Consider the following 24,555-nt stretch of genomic DNA (forward strand, 5'->3'; position numbering starts at 1 on the left):
AGAATGTTTCCTGGGGTGCCCTTATAATGTTAGTATGTTTTTTAGATCAAAAGTTGTTATAATTTAGAAATAAAAGGCATATTTCCTAGCCTGATTTTAGCCTCTGGTTTGAACACTCTGTTTGAAGGGGCGTGTCTGCTGTGAGACTTCAGAGTAAACGCCCTCTGCTGTGATTGGCTGTGAGACTTCATTGTAGACTTCACTTCTGTGATTGGCTGTGAGACTTCAGTGTAGACTTCACTGCTGTGATTGGCTGACATGCTTGCATATGAAATATCTAGCATTACATGTGGAACTCTCTCGAAAATTTTTACTATTACAGCTATTATACGTTTTTACTATTACAGCTATCGGGGTTAATGAATCGTGAGAAATTTTTTAAGTATTAGATCTATTCCCATCACATAAAAGGTTGCAGTGATGAGCACTGAGCAGATGACAGCCTTTTGATCGAGTGAATGAAGATCTTATCATTGCAACGCAGTTTCTGCACTCACTAATGATTTCACCAATGCAAACATGATGTACGTACAGTAAGAGCTTCGTTGTGCAGCGTAATAGCGTCAGTGATTTCATGACGAGTTTTGGCAAGTGTCCAGATAAACTCGCGCTGTGTGATTGACAGCTTGGGCGACTGGAAAGGGATTGTTCTTCTGTATATTAATCACAGTTTCAATAAGATTATTTTCATCCTACCAAGAGAAACGACGTGAAGTTGATCGTTTAGTCACTGGCTTGATTTACTGATGCATAAACAGTATTGAACAACTTTGAGAGAAAGATTATCTGTCTGAACTTGAACAATTACACATCAGACATTCACATAACCCACTGGTTCTCCAGAGGCTCGGATGAAGGAACTAAAAAAATACTTTTGTGTTCATTTGTACATCCAAACACTGAGCAACTGCCATGCTTTACTCGTTTGCAAGCCATGATGTCTCTCGAGGAAAAACCAATATCGCGCTCGCGCAGCTCATTTTCTCATGGGTGGGCCAAGAAGAGGAAGGGGAGGTGACCTTTCCCCTTATGACAACAAAAGGGGAAGATTCTAGATTCGCCCATCTGAGCTTTCATTTTCTCAAAAATACCCAGGGCTTGGTTTACACCCATCAAAACGTCTAGCCACTGGGGGACCATAGGCAGGCTAGGGGAACTCATATTAAGGTTAAAAAACTTCATAAAGTGAAATTTTCATGCAATGGGACCTTTAAAGGAGATACAGAAGTTTGGGGTCGGTGAGATTTTTAAAGTTTTTAAAAGAGACTCTTGACCTGTTGATCTATCTATATATTTGATCAAAAATACAGCAAAACAGTGAAATGTTATTATGATTTAAAACAGCTGTTTTCTATGTGAATATATAGTAAAGTGTAATTTATTCCTGTGATAGTCTTCAGTGTCAAATGATCCTTCAGAAATCATTCTAATATGCTGTGTGTGTGTGTGTGTGTGTGTGTGTGTGTGTCAGATGTTGGCTCCTCTCGCTCCTCTGCGGGGTCTGTCTGAGGCTCCTGTTGCTCCTCTCAGAGGATCTCTGGGCATCTCATCTGGACTCCAGCCGCTCAAAACCTCTCTAGGGGTAAAGAAGCTTGAACTTATCATTTGTGCTTCATTAATGGAGCTTCTGAATAAGCTTTAGTTATGATTTATGAATAATAAATGTGTTTTTGTCACTGGTGTGCATCAGTCTGTCGTGTCGAGCTCCACTGCTGTCAGGAGTGCTGAGGAAGACGAGGAGATCTCAGAGGAAGAGGTGAATCTGAAACACACACACACACACACACACACATGCCTGAACGCTAATACATGATGATGCACTGAACGCTAGATGTAATCTGTTATCTGTGTGTGTGTGTGTGTGTTTAGAGGCCGCGAGGTTCAGCCGGACTGCTGAAGAACCTCCACCTGGATCTGGATGCTCTGGGAGCGGGACTGCAGTATGAGGTGAACAGTATGGGGCTCAGTATATTTTCCTGCTTTTTTGTCCTTAGCCAATCACATTCCTGATATTTGTCTAAAATAATTCTGTATTTTCAGCTTCAGAATCATTAATATTGTTATTCTGGTGTCACTATTGTCCTGTGCTTTGGGTTTCCAGCACCAAATCCAATCCTATTCATTTACATCCACAATGTAATATCAAGTTTAGCATTGTAAGAACAATGGGTCGTACATTAATATTAATATTAATATTAGCTCAAATGATCTATAGGGAATTTTAATAATTAATCATGAATATGATTAATATTTTGTATGTTACAGTTACATTAATTTATCGCAGCTGAACTAGATTGATATATGAACGATTACCATAACGGGTTATGGTTCGTCATTAATACATCAATTGTTCTTATTTCAGCTCGAAGTTATGGGATAACTTTAATGGAATTAATTTAGTTATCAAACAATCTGTTTGTCCAGCGAACAGATTGTACGTAAGATTAAATTAACTCTCAAGGAAAATTATCCTTCTTACAAACACGAGAAAGAGTATCTTTTCCAGGCCTTGAAAAGACACTCTCGGTGTCTGCAGACTAAAATTAGGTTACTTAAATCGTAGCCTACCAAGATAAAGCATATAGCTAAGATCGAACATTTCAGGGACTAAGTAACATGGGCAATTAAATCAGAGTCAGTCAATGGCATATGGAATTTAATAATTGGACCAATACATCGAACTAAGGAATATATCAAACTACACAATACACACGGATTATATGTCTATGTACATCAAATACAGTTAAACAATACAAGATAACGAATAACGAAAATGAGAGAGAGAGAGATAGATAGATAGAGAGAGAGAGATCGGAAGATGCGAGAGATGGAGAGAAGGATGGGGGACGAGATCGGAAGTGAAAGCAAAAATCTGCGATCAGAGATCGCAGTTGGCTATGGCAAAATCACAGACAGTAACCCTTAAGACACAACAAAGAAATCACATCATAAGTTCAATTCAATAATCGATACTTGCATGGCATATGGTTCTCTTTGTATGAGGTGTGTAGGACCGCAGGGTTCTGCGTGTCTTTAAAAGCAGCGCGAGTCGTCTGAGGGGAGGCGTGCGCGTGCTGTCTTCCGGCGCGCGTGCGAGCGCGGGAGCTTCAAAGAGTTGCCGGGAATGATTCAGGCTAAGTTCATTCAGCTCATGAATGAACAGAGGCGAAGAGGAAAACGAAACTAGACTATAGAAAAACATAAAAGAAATAAATAAAAAGAAAAGAGAAGCAGGCCGAAGCCGGTCCGGACTTGGGTTTTGGAGGAGGAAGGAGAGAGCGTAGGCATGAGAGAGAGAAGGGTTTTCTGAGTCGGTCTTTTATGGACAATATGGGTTGACGCCTCTGTTCGCGCGAACAACCAATGAACGTCCAAAGGTCTGAAGCGGGAAAAATGTCTTTGTCTTAGTTCCCAGTTTAATTTGCATGTTTTATGGCAGCGTTATTATGTGATCAGTTATACTCTAACGAGGGTAAAAATAGTATCATACATTTTACCAGATCCTGATGCATACATTTGGTTCCAGTACAAGGAGAGCTTTACGTGGATACCGAATTAGATATGTTTCGAAGGTACACGTCGAGATAGATTATTATTCTGTAAAAATAAGCTTAAAAGTTAAACTAACAACCTAGGAATAAAATGAACCCAACATGTGGTGTACATTGATAAGTGGGCATTGAAGATTGGACTTTAGAAAGATCCACATGGCATATCTATGATTTAAAAAGGGTGCACATCTGCAACATTATTCCTTTACGGTTTACAAGAATACAAAAACCCATCACAGAGAAGAACAATCATGAAAAAGAGAAATTACATTCAGGCTTACATATTTCTTCAATGGTTATACATATAAAATATCTAGGATGAACACCTAATTCTGCTCTTCTGGCTAACATTCCGTTAGGTAATAAAACACAGTTCCACACAGGGGGGAAGGGATTGCCAGAGAATGTTAGTGAACCCTCTCTAACTAAAACACTATTGATTAAAGAATACATTTCAAAACCACACCTCTAGAAAATCATAATTATATGGTTAAACGAATTAATAAAACATGCGTACAGGAAGATCAAACCCAAATCTGAGTTACATACATTAAAACTATATTTCTATAGGAGGATGTTGATGTGTGTGTGTGTGTGTGTGTGTGTGTGTGTAGAAGGTTTCAAGTTTCGTTATCTCTCTGTGGTCCAGAGAGGGGAAAGGGGGGGTTTGGAATGTCTCTGAGGTGACATTAGTGTCGTAAAAGTCAAGTTGTTCCAGTCTTTATGGAGCCTGGCGTATGATTTGTAATTTCGAAGTCAGGAGGTTACAAGCTCTGATAAGCTTAGCAAAGAACGTTTTGGGCAGGAATGTGCTTAGAAAACACAGAGAGTCCGAATTTGTTAATTCAGACCAACGACGAATGATTCGATAGCCAATGTTGTTACATTCCCCCTTTTCGTCCGGTGAAGTCCGTGTGGACATCGTCGGACGACAATCATCACAATGGTCACATGGCAGGTGAATCATGACAGTCGTGTAGCAGGTGGATCATGACGGTAGGAAGGCAGGTGGTGCTTGGAGCTGAGGATTCAGCTCGATGAGGTTCGGCGTGGTCTCTGACTTGACACCCCCCTTCTGGGGATTCCGTCTGAAACCTGCAAAGGTGCACAGCCCAATGTCGGCGGCGTTCCAGCCTCGGACCGCAGATGAAGTGTTCAGAACGGGCCGTCGAGCCAGTGCTCGGAGGGCTTTGTTGGCAGGAGCAATGTCCATGAGTTGGGACCCCCTTTTCTCACTACGGAGTTCCAGTACTGGATTCAAGGTGACGTTGAAGTTTTTGGAGGATGGTAGTTTCAGTGCTGTCTGGTACTCTTTGCTGGGAAGCTGGTACCATGTCAGGCCATCAAGGTGTAGGATGACACCTTTCAGTACTTGAAGTCCCATTTTCTGGTTGAGCATGTTGACACGGCTGGTTGTGTCATGCTGGTCGTGAGTGACAGTGGCGGTGTGCACAGGTGCGTTAGCACGCCACCTTTCACCTGCTATCTCTGCTTGTGTGTGGGTGACTTTGCTGACCAGGGGGTGCAACCCGCAGATTTCTTCAGCGTTGTCTCTGAGTAAGGGTTTGCTAAGGCAGAGATAACAAATGTCTTTGGTCATAGTACACAGGTGTAGGTTTGGAGCTGAGTACCGTTGTGTGTCGCCATCGTGGTAGGCCACCACGTCTGGAGGGCTTATCTTGAGGTGGGTGTTGTTTTCCCAAAACCTGACCTTGCAAATGTCTGTAAGTCTGTAGACTTGGCTTGACTCGATGATAGGCGGATTTAGGGGAAGGCCCACTTCTCTCTGCTCGGGATCGACGCAGAGTGAGATGGTGCTACCCAGAGAGTAGGTCAGGTGTTTTTGTAGAAAGTCAGCTGGCGTGTTGATGGCGGAAACCAGCACAGTTAGCATCAGGCTTAGTATCAGGTATGGTGGGATTACACCTGTGGCTATGCTGTCATTGGAGGAGCTAACCTCCCACAGCATGTCTGTCGTTGGCACTGTAACCAGCTGAGTCTGGACAAAGTCACTCTGTAAGACAGTAAACTGCGGCTTCATGGAGTTTGCGGTCTGGGTCGCTGCATTTACACTGGACACACCAATGTTAAACAGAGTTCTGGCAGCAGCTCCGGTTCTGAGCAATGCTCCCAGGAACTGGCTGGAGTGGTGGTTGGTGCTTAGGAGTCCCGATTGTGCAACAGTCACTTTCTCAAGTTGGTTGAACATGTGTTCGACCTTGGCCTCGGCGTGAGAGAGGGAGTCCTCTGTCCGTCGGACACTTGTCCAGATGTATTGGGCTACGGAGCTGGGGTGGTGTGCTCTGTAGACCGGGCGGGGCTGGATGAGTCGAACATGCACTTGCTGGGGGTAGGTCCTGCCGTCAGTGATCTGGGGTCTCGGTCGTTCTCTCGGTGGCAGCTGTCCTCTGGTTGGCAAACAGTACAGCATGGCGAACCACAGCAGCAACCTGGCACAGACAACAGGGAGAGAGAGAGAGAAAGGGGAGGAAGAAGCCAGCAAGGGTTGTCTTTGATTGGACAGGGCAGTCTTTTTACTTTGTGGGCGGCGACTGGGTTTAGTTCGCCTTGGCCCATGTTTTGCCACATCTTGCTGTCGGCTTGTCGCTTGCTTCAGTGTCTCGTCAGTGTCCCTGGTGTTGCGTTGTGCAGCACATGATGCGTTATAGATGAACATTAGCAGTTTATCCCCCTTTGTGCGCCGTGGCAGTACAAGCCTTGGCATTGTGATGTCAATCGGTGCACAACTCATAATGTTGTTCTGTACGCACAGCATGTGCGTTGTGTTATGCAGTGGTCTGAGGCACTGGTTGTCAGTGAGGTCAGACGGCATGCGAGGGTGGTTGGAGGGTTTTGAGAGGTGGGCATTTAAAGTCTTTATGTGGATGTCAGAAACCCGCATGTCAGTTATGGTTGTCTTTGCAAACAGCGGAGCCAGCGTAAGCGGCTCTGAAGTAGGCAGTTGATCTTGTAAAGTTCTTATGCTGTGTGTAAGCTTTTCAACCTCTAGGGTGGGTGGGTGGGTTGAAAGTGACCACAGCTTGTTGTTTAATGCACCAGGCTTGGCACTGGCTTGAATGAGGTCATGTCGCTGCAGGTCAGTCATGACATTGAGGCAGCAAGTGTCAAAGTCTTTGGTGGGCTGTAAGGTGCAGGGTAGCGGATTCGAACCTTCAGTTGGTGCTGAGTCTGTGTCTTGCTGGCTGGCTGTGGGAGTTCCCATGAACTCTGTGACCTTTGTGACCTGACCGTCTGGCTGTGACTGGAGGGGGCAAAGTTCTCGTACTTGAGCCCAGACTTCGAGCTGTTTCAAGTCCAGTAACGGTTCAAAACGATCTAGAAGGTCTCTGCCGATGAGGAACGGAAAAGTGTCCATTTTTGAGATGAACACGGGATGGACTAGACTCAAAGGACCAATCGTCAGGTGAATGTGGGCTACCTGTTCGAGCCGGATGTCATGTTGACTGTATGACTGTACGTTCAGTTCACAAGTTTGAGGTGTAAGAGTTCGGTCTTGTCTCTTAGCTTCAAATTGGAGTCTTTTGAAAAGTTCATTTGAGATCACCGTAATGTCTGATCCTGTGTCGATCAGGGCTTCCATGCTCACTTCCTCTTCCAACGTGATGTTCAGGTAGAGTTTTTGGGCCACCCCCTTTTTGATTAGGTTGCCCAGGAATGTTGGCATGGCAGGTGTGACGGTCGTTGGGTGGTTAGGACCGGTCTCGTGTAGCTTGCTGTGGAGGCAGTTAGACAGAACAGCGTTTTCTGGTACCTTGGTATTTTGGTACCTGGTGTGAGGAGGTGTGCTGTTTCGTTCATGGTGTGCAGCTGTCAGCTGTGGAGCTTTGGTGATGCTGTCACGTTGTGATGTGACAGTTAGCTCTGTGGTCTGTGGATGATGAGCAGTGTTCGGGGTGCTTGGCTCAGTCAGATGGCGGTCAGACGGTTTGGTTTCAGTTCTTATGCTTAGGCATAAGATGTCTGGCTCGTCCTTCTTGTCTTTCTTGCAACGTTTCTGGTGAAGAAGCTCTTTCAGCACCTTTAGGATCTCTGCTGTCTCAGACGTGGATGCACTGTGGTTATCTGATGTGAGCTCAGGCTTGAGCTTACCAGTGTCGTGTCGAGAGTGGTTCCACTCTCTGTCGGGGCTTGTCTGAAGGGGTCCTCCCCCTTTTGCTGCTGACAGGTGTTCTTGAAAGCTGGCTGGTGATGTCTTGAGCCGTGGGCTTACATCTCCCTTTTCAGCTCTGGGTTCTTGGCTGAAAGGTGCGGACCAGCTGGTCAGGGGAAACTCTGTGATGTGCGTTTCTCCGTTCCAGCCACTCTGCAGTCTGTAAGAAGGTTTCAGTTCTGCATGAACAGTGTCAAGTTCATCTTGGAGCTCGTCTCTCTGCAGAGTAAGCTCGCTGATTTTAGCTCGGGCCGTTTGCAAATGTTTTTCGCAGGCCCTGGCTTTAGCGTCTCTGTCTTTTATTTCAGTCTCTGCTCTTGCAAGGAGAGCTTCACCTTGGAGTTTTTCGTCGAGTTCTCTTCTGGTTTCTTTCGCCGACTGTTCTCTTTGGTCTGTGTCAAGGCGAAGATCTTGCAGGGTATATTGAAGTCTTTCTACTTCTTTCTGTAGCTCTGGATCTGTGGCGTCCTCTTTCTCGCGCTGGTACTGGGTCTCGAGGAGGAGCTGATCTAGACGACTCTGGGTCCGGGCCTGGTCCTTCCAGGCCTCATCCGCTTGAAGCTTTAGCGTTGCGGCTTGCTGCTCCAGGTCGATGTTGCTCCGTTCGCTGAGCTGTGCCTGGGCGACGAGGAGGTGAGCTAGGGTCCCGGTGATCCTGGCGAGTTCTTTGTGGGTGTAACTCTGGCTAGGATCCTGTGCCATCAGCTGGTCCAGCTCAGTGTCCAGCTGCGTTTGGTTCAGATGCTGCAGGTCACTGGCTTCCTTGGGCAGGAAGGTGCTCGTTGTCGCTTTTAGCCATGTCGCTAAGTGCTCCCGACGGACCGCGGGACTGGATGCACGGGACATATTGGCTTCACTGTAGGCGAGAGAAGCACAGCACACACACAAAGAGACCAATGCAAGTTTGTTCTAAGGTTAAAGAGCTATACTCATACGGGCTATGCCGTTTATGAGAATTTTGGGCTAACTGATGCACAGTTAGACAGTTAGCGGAGCCAATTGACTTGGGTCGAAGGACCCGAACTAGAGATTTTGGCAGGCAGTAGCCTGGCGGGTCACGTGTTGTGACGCCGGCTCTGGTTGTCGCTCTACTTATTCAGTTTTCTTTGGTGGCTCTCACAGGTTACTGTCTTTAGGTGAACTGAAAGAAACAAATCACAACAAAACAAAGGATAGAAAAGATCAAAGTGAAACAAAACACTAGTGATGACTAGGTCTGGAATTAAATGAAACAGAACAGTAACACGGTACGTGTTAGAGAGGATAACGAGACCTAAGCTATTACCACTGCTAGGGTTTAAGATAGGGCCAACAGGTGAGTGGGGCTATCGGGGCAGGAAGCCTAGGAAGAGGGTGTGGCTTGGAGAGGAAAGGTGGGTCAAAACACTTAAAATATATCCGGGGGAATATCTAATATTCTGGGGCTTATACTAAGTGAATGGGTTTTATCACATTTAGTTTACCTGATGTGAATTGAGGCCACTCAGGTGGAAACCAGTGGCTCGGTCAACCTCTCCGACGGTTCTCCAACACTTGACCGCAGTGCCCTCGGGCAGCCTCGTCTCTCGGTACCACGGTGTGCCCACTCAAACCACTCACGACTTTAAACACAAAGTGGCAACGCCAAGGTGTCAATCATCAGACGGTACGGAAAAATTGAGTTTTCCTCGGAACTCTCCTTTCGGAGTGGTCCTTTCAGCAGACCCCAGTTCGAGTGATTGTCTCAAAATTGCCTTGTGTGCCGCTGGCGTTGACTTAACCTTTTGGCGGGCCAAATTGCTGATGTTGGTGTGGCGTGGCACATTCGGTGGTACGAGATTCGGAGGTGTCCGAGACTCACGCACGGCCAGCGTCAGGTAGCGTCGGACAGGTGAGCTCGCTTGCCGGAGACCAAGCAGAGATGGCTGTCAGATCACAAAGGGAGTACTACAATAAATACACAGAAGGATGAACAAGGGAAACTTAAAGTGAATTAAGGCTTGCTTGTTTAAAACCAATTGAGTAGTTATGTATGTAGAAAGGAGAGTCAAAGGTTTTACTAAATAATGATAAAACAATAGGAAGTTATGATAATGTTAATTATCAAAATGCCCTAACCCGAAAGAGGGAGGAAAAATAAAATAAAAATAAAAATTGAAAATCAAATTCAAAATGAAATGGCAGGATGAACCCAGGAGAAGAGGCAGGCCGCAGTAGTGGGTTTTCACCACAAGGGGGCGTGCTCCCTCTCTGTGCTCAACCTGGCAAATCGAAAACTTAATTCAAATTAAAAATTCAAAACTGAAAAAACAACAAAAAAAAAAAATCGGAATGATATCCTATAATAATCCAGATACACTAAAGTATCAGTCCTATTTATAAAAATAATCAGGAGAGAAAGACGATATAAAAGAGTGAAGGGAGGAAAATAGTGATGCCGACTTAGTATCCACAAGGCCACACGATGGTGCTGTTTCCTCCAAGTGAATATCAGTGGCTGAAATAGAAACTCAATTTAAATTTGAAATTCAAAACTAGTTTAAATAAAATTTAAATGAGCATGTAAAGAAAGTCTAAAAAGGGAGCTCATAATCATATCCTATAATAAATTAACGATAACAGTGAAGTATCATTAATAACTATAAAAATAATCAAAAGAGAAAAGTAGAAATAAAACAATTCATGACAGGATTTGAAAAGAGAGAAACGCGAGCTGAGTGAACCGACCTCGCGGGTGGCGGCCACTAGGTGCCGTTGTTTCCTCTAAGGGAATGGCTGAGATTTAATCTGAGTTTTAATCCAAATCTTGTTTGAACCAAACTCAGAGTAAATGTATCAGTCCAAAAGCAGGAAAATTGTCTAACACAAAATAATAAACGCACGAGCAAAGCTATAAATGCGAATAGTTATTTAGAGTTTAAACATTAATTCACAGGGAAATGAATTCAGCCGTGAAGAGAGCGTTATCTGATAACTGGCCACGCGATGGCGTTGTTGCGCTCATGCAGGCGGAAATCAGGGGGCAAAAGGGGTAATTTGAGGCTGCTAAACACTTACGCCCTCTGGCGTTTAGTAAATGGAATTACACAACTTCAATGTGATTCAAACGCTAAGAGCTTTTCAGCTCGCGTCACGCGCTGATTTCTGCAACACTCACAAATAGGACAGAGGTCTCGGCGGACCTTTTGGTGCTATTAATACTGCACAGGAGAGTATGGCGGGGTTTCTTTGCCGCAAATACTCAAATGTGGGCAACAGGAATTTTCCGTCTGTTGCTAGACTCCCATATTACACATTTATCAAAATAGCACTTTATGATTTGTGTATTTAGGTTTTCGATTGATTAGCTAGGTCAATGTTAACCAGGAGTTCACCGTTTTGTTGAATATCACTGGACTAACCACGAATTCAATAACGATATAGCATGCATGCAAAGCCTATGTTTAATAAGGAGTCTCGCTTAGAAAACATATTTATTAATACCGGTAGTACGCACGTGAGAATTCTTCGTTCACAGCGATTTAAAACAAATATTAGAAATGTATCAACTGCAGAGATATTTCTTCATCTCTTAACAGGACATTTGTAATATTAAATACTGCAGTGTACGTAGCATTTAACAGTGCTAAAATCGTCTAGGCATATTTTAGCAACTTGTTAAAATGTACGTTAGGCCTACTGACTTCGGCTTTTTGCCTTGGACAGTTAGGAGTGAGTTCGCGTTAGCGACTTAACTCACAAATTCATAATTTCATAATGCGCAAAAATTATTAATAACCATATAAACAGACTGAAACTGACTATTGCTCATAAACAAGGTTTGAAATGCGTCGCGTTCTCCACCAAAACTGTAAGAACAATGGGTCGTACATTAATATTAATATTAATATTAGCTCAAATGATCTATAGGGAATTTTAATAATTAATCATGAATATGATTAATATTTTGTATGTTACAGTTACATTAATTTATCGCAGCTGAACTAGATTGATATATGAACGATTACCATAACGGGTTATGGTTCGTCATTAATACATCAATTGTTCTTATTTCAGCTCGAAGTTATGGGATAACTTTAATGGAATTAATTTAGTTATCAAACAATCTGTTTGTCCAGCGAACAGATTGTACGTAAGATTAAATTAACTCTCAAGGAAAATTATCCTTCTTACAAACACGAGAAAGAGTATCTTTTCCAGGCCTTGAAAAGACACTCTCGGTGTCTGCAGACTAAAATTAGGTTACTTAAATCGTAGCCTACCAAGATAAAGCATATAGCTAAGATCGAACATTTCAGGGACTAAGTAACATGGGCAATTAAATCAGAGTCAGTCAATGGCATATGGAATTTAATAATTGGACCAATACATCGAACTAAGGAATATATCAAACTACACAATACACACGGATTATATGTCTATGTACATCAAATACAGTTAAACAATACAAGATAACGAATAACGAAAATGAGAGAGAGAGAGATAGATAGATAGAGAGAGAGAGATCGGAAGATGCGAGAGATGGAGAGAAGGATGGGGGACGAGATCGGAAGTGAAAGCAAAAATCTGCGATCAGAGATCGCAGTTGGCTATGGCAAAATCACAGACAGTAACCCTTAAGACACAACAAAGAAATCACATCATAAGTTCAATTCAATAATCGATACTTGCATGGCATATGGTTCTCTTTGTATGAGGTGTGTAGGACCGCAGGGTTCTGCGTGTCTTTAAAAGCAGCGCGAGTCGTCTGAGGGGAGGCGTGCGCGTGCTGTCTTCCGGCGCGCGTGCGAGCGCGGGAGCTTCAAAGAGTTGCCGGGAATGATTCAGGCTAAGTTCATTCAGCTCATGAATGAACAGAGGCGAAGAGGAAAACGAAACTAGACTATAGAAAAACATAAAAGAAATAAATAAAAAGAAAAGAGAAGCAGGCCGAAGCCGGTCCGGACTTGGGTTTTGGAGGAGGAAGGAGAGAGCGTAGGCATGAGAGAGAGAAGGGTTTTCTGAGTCGGTCTTTTATGGACAATATGGGTTGACGCCTCTGTTCGCGCGAACAACCAATGAACGTCCAAAGGTCTGAAGCGGGAAAAATGTCTTTGTCTTAGTTCCCAGTTTAATTTGCATGTTTTATGGCAGCGTTATTATGTGATCAGTTATACTCTAACGAGGGTAAAAATAGTATCATACATTTTACCAGATCCTGATGCATACATTTGGTTCCAGTACAAGGAGAGCTTTACGTGGATACCGAATTAGATATGTTTCGAAGGTACACGTCGAGATAGATTATTATTCTGTAAAAATAAGCTTAAAAGTTAAACTAACAACCTAGGAATAAAATGAACCCAACATGTGGTGTACATTGATAAGTGGGCATTGAAGATTGGACTTTAGAAAGATCCACATGGCATATCTATGATTTAAAAAGGGTGCACATCTGCAACATTATTCCTTTACGGTTTACAAGAATACAAAAACCCATCACAGAGAAGAACAATCATGAAAAAGAGAAATTACATTCAGGCTTACATATTTCTTCAATGGTTATACATATAAAATATCTAGGATGAACACCTAATTCTGCTCTTCTGGCTAACATTCCGTTAGGTAATAAAACACAGTTCCACACAGGGGGGAAGGGATTGCCAGAGAATGTTAGTGAACCCTCTCTAACTAAAACACTATTGATTAAAGAATACATTTCAAAACCACACCTCTAGAAAATCATAATTATATGGTTAAACGAATTAATAAAACATGCGTACAGGAAGATCAAACCCAAATCTGAGTTACATACATTAAAACTATATTTCTATAGGAGGATGTTGATGTGTGTGTGTGTGTGTGTGTGTGTGTGTAGAAGGTTTCAAGTTTCGTTATCTCTCTGTGGTCCAGAGAGGGGAAAGGGGGGGTTTGGAATGTCTCTGAGGTGACATTAGTGTCGTAAAAGTCAAGTTGTTCCAGTCTTTATGGAGCCTGGCGTATGATTTGTAATTTCGAAGTCAGGAGGTTACAAGCTCTGATAAGCTTAGCAAAGAACGTTTTGGGCAGGAATGTGCTTAGAAAACACAGAGAGTCCGAATTTGTTAATTCAGACCAACGACGAATGATTCGATAGCCAATGTTGTTACAGCATTTTAATCAACAGTACATTTTTTGTTAACCTTTCATCACCTCGACGAGCTGAGAGGACGCTGGCGTGTTTGTCGCCGCTTCTCATCTCTGATCTAACCAACGTTTTTGTGGATTTTATGCTCTACAACCAGCCTAAACACGCCGGTCACCCCAGACATCAGTGTCAGGGACATAATTGCTGTTTTGCTCGGTTCTGCTGCATTTGTCACGGCTGTCTAACGCTGCTTACCGTTGCAAACTTTTCTACACCATCAACCCATCAGATGACACCTGCTACTGAAGTACAGTGACCTACCGTGGATCCTCTGTCAGGTCCATTTCTGCTGGTTCCTGAAACTGCCATCCAAAAGATGTTTTTCCTTCGCTGTGCTGTGGCCTTCCTGGCCTCCTGTCACCATTATGGAACTATGGAACTAGCAAACCGAGCTAGGATGCTAGCAACTGTTTGCTCCCCCTCGGCTATGACTTTCATCAAATATACCGCAGTGGAACTCATGAGTCTTAACTCTAATACATCTCCAAGTTGCCTTGAGGTGATAAAATCTCTCCATCTCCTGCGTCGTTCCCCCTATGTCCATAGGGCTGCCCGTCATAAGTTTGTTTACTCTCACAAAACTTTGTCTGTCCCAGCTGTTTGGTGCCATAGGACATCATTCATGCTGCTTAACATTCATTCATTAAATAACAAAGCCCACCTTATCCATGACCTCATCTTGGAAAAATCACTGGATTTTTTGTCTTACTGAGACATGGCAGAACCAGTAAGAGTTCATAACTCTCAACCATGCCACTCCCCCAGGTTATGGCTATATTCAGAAGCCTTGCAGCCTTGACCGTGGTGGTGGACTTGCTGTTATCCATCGTGCTGACATCCTGGTCAAAGAGATCCCAGTGAATACTACCTCCTTTGAGTGTGTTCATTTCATGTTGACTGGGTCCACGCAGCTACAGGTTGTCCTAATCTACCTCTGCCTGCTTCCTATCGGAGCTCACCGAACTGCTTGCTACTGTTTGCCCGAAATCCCCGTCTACTATCCTGCTGGGTGATTTTAACATTCATGTGGATTCCAGTAGTTGTTCTCTTGCTACTGATTTTCTATCACTGCTGGACTGCTTCAATTTCATACAACACATACATGGCCCCACACATGACAAAGGGCATACCCTGGACCTGGTGTGCTGTGCTGGCATAACCTGCAGTGCACTGACCTGGCTGTCTCTGACCACTATGCTATTCTATTCATGGTCCCTGTGCCTCTCCCAAAGCAGTGCACCAAACGGCCCATCACGTTCAGGAACATCAAACGGGTGTGTACTTCCACGCTATCTGATTCCCTAGCAAATCACCTCGCCACCCACCACCCCTACCAAACAGTTGATGGCATGGTGGAACATTACAACCGTGCCCTCTCTTTCAGCCTGGACTTTGTAGCTCCTCTTACCACGCGTTACGTGTCTTTCTCTCGTCCTGCCCCCTGGTTAACCCCTGAGCTCCGCAGGATGAAGACCATAGGACGTAGGCTCGAGAGACGATACAGAAGATCCTGCCTCACTGTCCATCGTGAAGCATTTAAAGAACACGTCACAAACTACAATGAAGACAAAAACAAAGTATTACTCCACACTCATCAATAACCAACAAAAACACCCCAAATTGCTCTTCTCCACCATCAACCGTCTTCTTCATCCTCCTGATGCTGCGAAACCCTCAGACGCAGCTGACTTCTGCTCCAGGTTCTTGGATTTTTTCCAGCTGAAAGTGGACACCATCCACCAGCAGCTCCAGTCTCCAGGGCTTTCCCCCTGCCCCACACTGCCCCAACAGGACTCTCACCACTCAGCTGCCTGCTCACCTCAGTGCTGCCTATCCGCCTTCTCTCCATTGGATGCCGACCAAGTAACAAAACTGGTCATCTCAGCAAAGACTTCAACCAGCAGTCTTGACCCAATGCCCACCACCCTGGTCAAGGCCTGTCTTCCCACCCTCTGCCACCCAATGCAAGACATTATAAATGCATCTCTTGCCACTGGTGTAGTACCATCCAGCTTTAAAATGGCGGCAGTCATCCCCACTCTCAAAAAGCCAGGCTCAGACCCAGACGACCCCAACAACTATCGTCCAATCTCCAACCTCCCTTTCCTCAGCAAAATCCTGGAAAGAGCCGTGGCTGCCCAGCTTCAACATCACATGTCCCACCACAAGTTCTTCGAACCCCTTCAGTCTGGTTTCAGAACCCACCATAGCACTGTGACTGCCCTTATTAAAATCACTAATAACCTCCTGCTTGCTGCTGACAATGGCCTCATCACCATCCTCATCGTCTTTGACCTTTCTGCAGCTTTTGATACAGTTGCCCATACCATCCTTCTCCACCGCCTCTCTGAGCTCATCAGCCTCAGTGGCACAGCACTGTCTTGGTTCCGGTCTTACCTCACAGACCGGAAACAATTCATCACCCTAAATGGCTCCAACTCTGATCCAGCACCCGCCAACCATGGCGTGCCCCAGGGCTCTGTGCCTTGTCCTCTGCTGTTCACCATTTACATACTACCCCTAGGTCATATTATCCGTAAACATGGACTCAACTTCCACTGCTACGCTGATGACATTCAACTTTATATCAGCACTAACCTCTCCTCCCAGCTCCCACCCACACAACTTTTCAACTGCCTGCAGGAACTCAAATCATGGATGACCACAAACCTACTCAAGCTCAACAGTAATAAGACAGAACTCATGGTGGTGGCCTCTGCACCACTGCTCAAGAAAGTTGGAGACCTGGCCCTGGTTGTGGATGGCTGCTCCATTTTTCCATCTCCTGAGGTGCGCAACCTGGGCTTCATCTTGGACTCCACTCTCTCCTTCCGGTCACACCTCAACAATATCACCAAGTCTGCCTTCTACCACCTCAGAAACATTTCACGACTCCGGCCTTCTCTCACACATTCAGTAACTGAGACACTCATCCATGCCTTCATCACCTCCCATCTGGATTACTGCAATGGTGTCCTGGCTGGACTGCCCACCAAGGCCCTTAGCAGACTCCTGTCCAGAACTCTGCTGCCAGGGTTCTAACCCACACAAAGCCCTGGCAGCATATCAATCCCATCCTCCAACAGCTCCACTGGTTGCCAGTTAAGTCACGCATCACCTACAAGATTCTCCTGCTCACTTACAAATCTCTCCATGGACTCTCACCAAAATACCTCACAGATCTCCTCCACCCCTACACTCAGTCACGTTCCCTGCGGTCCTCTGACAAGGACCTGCTGGACACCCCCCGCAGCAGGTTGCAGACTTTTGGGGACAGGGCTTCTACACTCTGGAACAGTCTACCACTCCACATCCGCTCAGACCCATCCCTGCCCATGTTCAAAATGCACCTCAAAACATTTATTTTCACTAAGTCCTTTGACCCCTAAACCCCCCCTCCCCACACCCCACACATTTGTTAAGCGACCTTGGGCACCATGAAAGGCTATACAAAGTCCCCATTTAGACAGATAAGTAAACGTGTGTGTGTGTGTGTGTGTGTGTGTTTCAGGACAGTGAGGTCAGTGGGACAGTTCCTCCTGAAGAAAGAACAGAACCTGAACTACAGGATTTGGCCTTATCGAGGGATCACAGTCCAGAACCGCCTTCAGAGGTACCTGTCTGTCTGTCTGTCTGTGTGTGTGTGTGTGTGTGTGTGTCTGTCTGTCTGTCTGTCTGTGTGTCTATCTTTCTCTGTCTGCAGTTTATCTGTGTGTCTTTGTTAAAAATACGGCTGTTTGTTTGAGGCGTTTGCATGTGACCTCACAGCCTGTCTGTCTCTCTGTGTGTCTGTCTGTCTGTCTGTGTGTCTCTAACTCCATCCCTCCACTGTAAGGACTCGTTGCGTGGACATCTCCTCCACTCCACAGCCGCTTCATGCCCTCTGACCTCAGATGCTGCTGTGGAAGACCAGCCGCTGATCGAAGGCATGAGTGACGGTGTGCAGGAGGAGAAACAGTCCGATGAAGAGAAGAGCGAAGAGATCGATGAGCAGATCGAGATATTCAGCCAGACGGAGGAGAGAACAGAAGAACAGAGAGATCAGACGGAGAGTGAAGATGATGAAAACAAGCGAAGAGAAGAACGGGATGAAACACAGAGACAGGAGAAAGATAGTGAAGTAGAGGCAGAGAAAAGTGTTTCCCATATGGAGGAGGAAGAGAGGCTTTCAGAACACGGGGAAAGAGAGGAAAATGAACGTGACACTCAGAGCGACAAAGACAGCGAGGAAATCGAGCGCTTTCAGAAGGACAGCCCTCAAATAGAAAAAGGAAATGAACAGAGGCAGGAGAAAGGCAAGATCAACAGTGAGGAAGAGGCAGAGAGAAGTGTTTCCCATATGGAGGAGGAAGAGAGGCTTTCAGAACACAGGGAATCTCAGGAAGATGAACATATAGAAGAGCAGAGTGAAGGACGTGGGATCAGCGACACTCAGAGCGACAGAGACAGCGAGGAGATCGAGCGCTTTCAGAAGGACAGCCCTCAAATAGAAAAAAGGAAAGAACAGAGGCAGGAGAAAGGCGAGATCAATCGTGAGGAAGAGGTAGAGAGAAGTGTTTCCCATATGGAGGAAGAAGAAAAGCTTTCAGAACACAGTGAAAGAGAGGAAAATGAACATGACACTCAGAGCGACAGAGACAGCGAGGAAATCGATCGCTTTCAGAAGGACAACCCTCAAATAGAAAAAGGAAAAGAACAGAGGCAGGAAAAAGGCGAGATCAATCGTGAGGAAGAGGTAGAGAGAAGTGTTTCCCATATGGAGGAGGAAGAGAGGCTTTCAGAACACAGGGAATCTCAGGAAGATGAACATATAGAAGAGCAGAGAGAGAGTGAAGGACGTGGGATCAGCGACACTCAGAGCGACAGAGACAGCGAGGAGATCGAGCGCTTTCAGAAGGACAGCCCTCAAATGACACACTTTAAAACAGGGAAATTTGTGCCTCAGTGGAATCCAGTGTGCAGTGAGGTAGGACTCAGTGCCCCGCCCCTGCACACAAACCCCGCCCATCTCACATGCCCCGCCCCTACACACAAACCCCACCCAACTCACAGACCACGCCCTGCATACAAGCCCCGCCCATCTCACATGCCCTGCCCCTGCACACAAACCCCACCCATCTCACATGCCCGCCCTGCACACAAACCCCTCCTATCTCACATTTCCCGCCCTTACACACAAATCCCTCCATCTCACATGCCCCACCCCTGCAGACAAACGCCACCCATCTCATATGCCCCGCCCCTGCACACAAACCCCGCCCATCTCACGTGCCCCGCCCCTGCACACAAACCCCACCCATCTCACATGCCCCGCCCCTGCACACAAACCCCGCCCATCTCACATTCCCCACCCCTGCACACAAACCCCGCCCATCTCACATTCCCCGCCCCTGCACACAAACCCTACCCATCTCACATGCCCCGCCCCTGCTGACAAACCCCACCCATCTCACATGCCCCGCCCCTTGCACCCACACCCCACCATCTCACATGACCCGCCCCTGCACACAAACCCCACCCATCTCACATGCCCCGCCCCTGCACACAAACCCCACCATCTCACATGCCCTACCCCTGCAGACAAACCCCACCCATCTCACATGCCCCACCCCTGCACACAATCATCGCCCATCTCACATGCCCCGCCCCTGCAGACAAACGTCGCCCATCTCACATGCCCCGCCCATGCAGACAAACCCCACCCATCTTACATGCCCCGCCCCTGCAGACAAACCCCGCCCATCTCACATGCCCCACCCCTGCAGACAAACCCCGCCCATCTCACATGCCCCTCCCCTGCAGACAAACCCCAGCCATCTCACATGAATCATTCACTCAACTGATTCGTTCAGACAGCTGATTCATTCATGAACAAAACAAGCGATTGTCTGAATGGATTATGGATGGATCATTGATTTGTTCAAAAACAATGATTAATTTAGTAACGAAACATCACTGTGTGCTTGGAGACACACAACAGTTCTGTTGCAGCTTTACTACAAACACTGACAATATTGTGTCTAAAATGTAACTCACAATATTAACTTCTTGTTTATTAAATTGTTGTATAAAATCAATATAATTAATAAATATTTATCCTTTATTTAACCAGGAGAAGCCCATTGAGATTAAAAATCTCTTTTGCAAGGGAGACCTGGCCAAGATAGGCAGCAGAATTACATCACAACATTACATACGTACAAGACACACAAAAAACATGAAAATAAAAAACAAATAAATTAATAGAAACAGTTTGAAAGCCAATTATGCACTTACAATGAAATCTCAATTAAAACATTGACATGTGAGGGAGTCCAACTCAAAACATCTCATTCTTAACTTAAAAACACTCAAAGGAATCAATTTACTAAGTTTTAAGTTGTTCTGCAACAAATTCCATGTAAAGGGAGCAGAATAAACAAAGGCCTTTTTACCCAGCTCAGTACTGACATGTGGGACAGAAAGCAAGACAACAGCCTGAGAACGTAGAGAATAATGACCAGCACTTTTTTTCATAAGAAGTGAACATAAATAGGATGGAAGCACACCAAGAATAGCCCTATATATAAATGTATACCAATGACAAAGCCTCCGTGTGGCCAGAGCAGACCACCCTACACGAGAGTACAGCTCACAGTGGTGGGTGCGAGCTTTACAATTAGTAATAAATCTCAGCGATGCATGATAGGCTGCGTCAATCATATGAAGGCATTGAGCAGATGAATGCATATATAATATATCACCATAGTCCAGCACAGATAAAAAAGTGGATGCCACTAACCGTTTTTTAACATTAAAAGAAAAGCACAGCTTATTTCGAAAGTAAAAACCCAATTTTAGCCTCAACTTTCTCAATAGACAGTGAACATGAGGCTTAAATGATAGGCAATCATCAATAACAATACCAAGATACTTATAAGTTGTAACAGTCTGTATTTCACGTCCGTCAAGAGTAATCACTGAGGGAACATTCAGTGGTCTATTCCGAGGGCCCGTGAAGAGCATACATTTGGTTTTGTCTGCATTGAGCACAAGTTTCAGCTGTAACAAAGTGTTTTGGACCACAGTGAAGGCATTCTGTAAATGTGCAATGGCTTGTTTAAGAGAGGGTGCACAGCAGTAAATAACTGTGTCATCTGCATAAAAATGAAAGTTTGCATCAGACACATGCCGATTAAGATTATTTATATAAATAGTAAATAAAAGAGGGCCTAACACAGAGCCTTGTGGAACCCCTTTAAGGATTGGTAAAATACCAGATTGAACACCATCATGCTTAATGCACTGGGTTCTGTCACTAAGATAGTTTGAGAACCAAGAGACAGTATTCTTTGAAAACCCCGAACTAAGAAGCCTAATCTTTAAAACATCATGATCAACCGTGTCAAAAGCTTTTGACAAATCAATAAAAAGCATTGCACAGTGCTGCTTCTTGTCACGAGCAACAGAGATATCATTTATCACCTTAATTGCAGCTGTGATGGTACTATGTTTTTTTCTAAAACCTGACTGAACTGGGGATAAAATGTCCTGTACATGCAAGAAGTCTTTCATCTGATCACTCACCAGGGATTCAAGCGTTTTGGCCAAAACAGACAAATTAGAAATTGGCCTGTAATTATTTAAATTTGACGGGTCACCCCCTTTCAATAATGGACAAACAAATGCAGATTTCCATATTTTGGGAATAGTGTTGCTCTCTAAAGTAAGATTAAAAAGGTACGTTAGAGGCTGTGCTACACAATCAGCAGCTATTTTTAAGAAGTAGGGCTCTATAAGATCAGGTCCTGGAGGTTTTTCAGGAGCCAGCCCTTTTAGGGCTTTTTGAACATCAGCCACTAAGAATGGAGTGAGATTAAAAACACTTGTAGAGACTGGTACATCTCTACAAGGTGCCACAGTATAAGGACAAGCATTGTCAAACAAAGAACCAGACTGAATAAAATGCTCATTAAAATGGTTCAATATCTCCAGCTTGTCATGAACTACTACAGACTCTTTCATAATAAAAGAAGGAACATTAATACTATCTTTGTTTAGAGAAAGTAATTTTATAGCCTTCCAAAATTTTCTGGGATCATTTAAGGTGTTAGTAGTGGCAGACAGATAAAAGTCAGATTTTGCTTTCTTAATAAAAGAAGAGCATTTATTTCTTAACTGTCTAAAAACAAGCCAATCAGACGAAGAGCCCGTTTTTCTTGCTTTGGCCCAAGCTAAATTGCGGTCATGAATAATATCTCCAAGCTCAGAGGAAAACCAGGGATTATCCCGCCCCTTAACTCTGAATCTCTTTAGTGGGGCGTGTCTATTTATTACTTGCAAAAAACTATCCCGGAAAAAGATCCAGGCTGACTCCACATCGTGAATCAGCTCTATTCTACTCCAGTCACAATTAAACAAATCATGGCAAAAGCCCTGTTCATTAAATTTTTTGAGATTCCTCTTACATATTACGCGAGGTTTACATTTAGGCATCTTAGTATTCCTTACAGCAGCAACAACACAGTGGTCACTTAGGTCATTGCAAAAAACACCAACAGCAGAAAATTTGTGTGGAACATTAGTCAAAATTAGATCAATTAAGGTGGATTTCTCATGGCACTTAAGATTTAAACGAGTGGGAGAATTGATTAACTGTGTAAAATTGACAGAATCACAAAATGACTTAAATTCATCTGAACAAGGTTTCAGCCAGTCCCAGTTTAGATCACCTGCTAAAATAATTTCAGAGTAGTCCAATCTAGATAAGAGTTGAATAAGAGTCTGCAATGCAGTACTCAAGGCAGAAGGAGGCCTATAACACCCAACAACAGTAACATAAAGGCCCTTGGCCAACTCCACCTGCACTGCCAAAAATTCCAGCTGCTTACTGATTGATTCTGAATAAACTAACTTCACATTAAATTTAGATTTGACATAAATAGCAACCCCACCACCCTTCCTTAGTCTGTCAGCACGAAACACATTATAACCACACATTCTAATATCCATATCAGTGATTGATTTTGTCAGCCAGGTTTCAGATAGCACAACAATATCTGCATCTGTTAAATTCACCCAAATTCTAAGCAGATCCATTTTGGGTAACAAACTGCGAACATTAAGGTGAATTACACTCAAACCAGACATGGATTTCACATCAGATGGCAATGGAATACACTGCAACTCAGGGCCTGGATTTGGCTGCACATTGCCAGATAAAAGCAGCAATAAAAATATTAACCATCTCTGTTTACCATCAGTATATGAAGAATCTGTAGAGTTTTTAAAATGAGAGTCCCAGTAATGTCTGTCATCAAATGCAAAATAGTCATTTAAAATCAAAAGACTTTGAAGCTGAAGAATATCTCTGGGTAGAAACCAGGCTAAATTTAAGTCCTCTGCCAACTCTTTTGGCATTTGAGGGGAATGCACAAAGGCTGAACAGTTGAATCCATAGGCTATGTCCAAAGAGCCACAAATGTTGTAAGATGTACTCACCCAGTATAAATCACTTGATCTTAGATTCTGCAAAAACAATGAACAAAGCAGCATTAAGAGAAGAGCCATGTTAGCAGAAGATGTTAGCAAAACCAGGAGAAGCTGACAGGGCCGCAGGATCCACGCAGAGCCTGGAGATGTTAGCTGGGCTGCTAAGGCCTAGAGAAGCTAGCAGAACCTCAAGATCCAAGTAAAGCCTGGAAAGGCTAGCAGGGCCTCAGGATCCAAACAGAGCCTAGGATGGTAGCTGGGCTGCTAGGGCCTGTAGCCTGGAGATGGTAGCTGGGCTAGAGAAGGAAGATGGTAGCTGGGCTGCTAGGGCCTGGAGCCTAGAGATGGTAGCTGGGCTGCTAAGGCCTGGAGAGGCTAACAGGGCCTCAAAATCCAAGTAGAGCCTGGAGATCGAAGCTGGGCTGCTAGGGCCTGGAGAGGCTAGGAGAGCCTCAGTATCCAAGCAGAGCCTGGAGATGGTAGCTGGGCTGCTAGGGCCTGGAGAGGCTAGGAGAGCCTCAGTATCCAAGCAGAGCCTGGAGATGGTAGCTGGGCTGCTAGGGCCTGGAGAGGCTAACAGAGCCTCAAAATCCAAGTAGAGCCTGGAGATCGAAGCTGGGCTGCTAGGGCCTGGAGAGGCTAGGAGAGCCTCAGTATCCAAGCAGAGCCTGGAGATGGTAGCTGGGCTGCTAGGGCCTGGAGCCTAGAGATGGTAGCTGGACTGCTAGGGCCTAGAGAGGCTAGCAGGGCCTCAGGATCCAAGTAGAGCCTGGAGATGGAAACTTTTCTGCAGCAAAGTAGTCCATAATCCAATAAAAAAATATTTCATCTAAAAACCAAAGAGCTCAATCATGGAATCTGCTAAAAATTTTACTCCATATATGAGCATAAAAGCAAACAAATGAGTATAGATAAGGGGACAAACACACATCAGACCATACATGCCGCCATCTTGGATTATGATTTATCATTATGGTGTGGGGTTGTGTTTCAGGCTTGGCCCCTTAGTTCCAGTGAAAGGAACTCTTAATGCTTCAGCATACCAAGACATTTTGGACAAATTCATGCTCCCAACTTTGTGGGAACAGTTTGGGTATGTTCCTGTTCCAGCATGACTAGCAGGTCCATAAAGATATGGATGAGGAGTTTGGTGTGGAGGAACTGGACTGGCCTGCACAGAGTCCTGACCTCAACCCGATAGAACAGCTTCGGGATGA

The 24,555-nt window shown here is 44.7% G+C and overlaps 1 protein-coding gene across 1 annotated transcript in view; it reads left to right on the forward strand.

Annotated features, from left to right (window-relative positions):
- cep164 (centrosomal protein 164) overlaps positions 1-24,555 on the forward strand; it is a 43,281-nt gene that overhangs the window by 4,180 nt on the left and 14,546 nt on the right. The window contains exons 5-9 of the mRNA XM_079886249.1: positions 1,472-1,582; positions 1,691-1,756; positions 1,870-1,947; positions 17,379-17,480; positions 17,703-18,833. Coding sequence (XP_079742375.1) covers positions 1,472-1,582; positions 1,691-1,756; positions 1,870-1,947; positions 17,379-17,480; positions 17,703-18,833 — 1,488 coding nt within the window. The remainder of the gene's footprint in view (positions 1-1,471; positions 1,583-1,690; positions 1,757-1,869; positions 1,948-17,378; positions 17,481-17,702; positions 18,834-24,555) is intronic.

The sequence above is a fragment of the Squalius cephalus genome (genome assembly GCF_949319135.1).
Source record: "Squalius cephalus genome assembly, chromosome: 11".
Lineage (NCBI taxonomy): Eukaryota > Metazoa > Chordata > Actinopteri > Cypriniformes > Leuciscidae > Squalius > Squalius cephalus.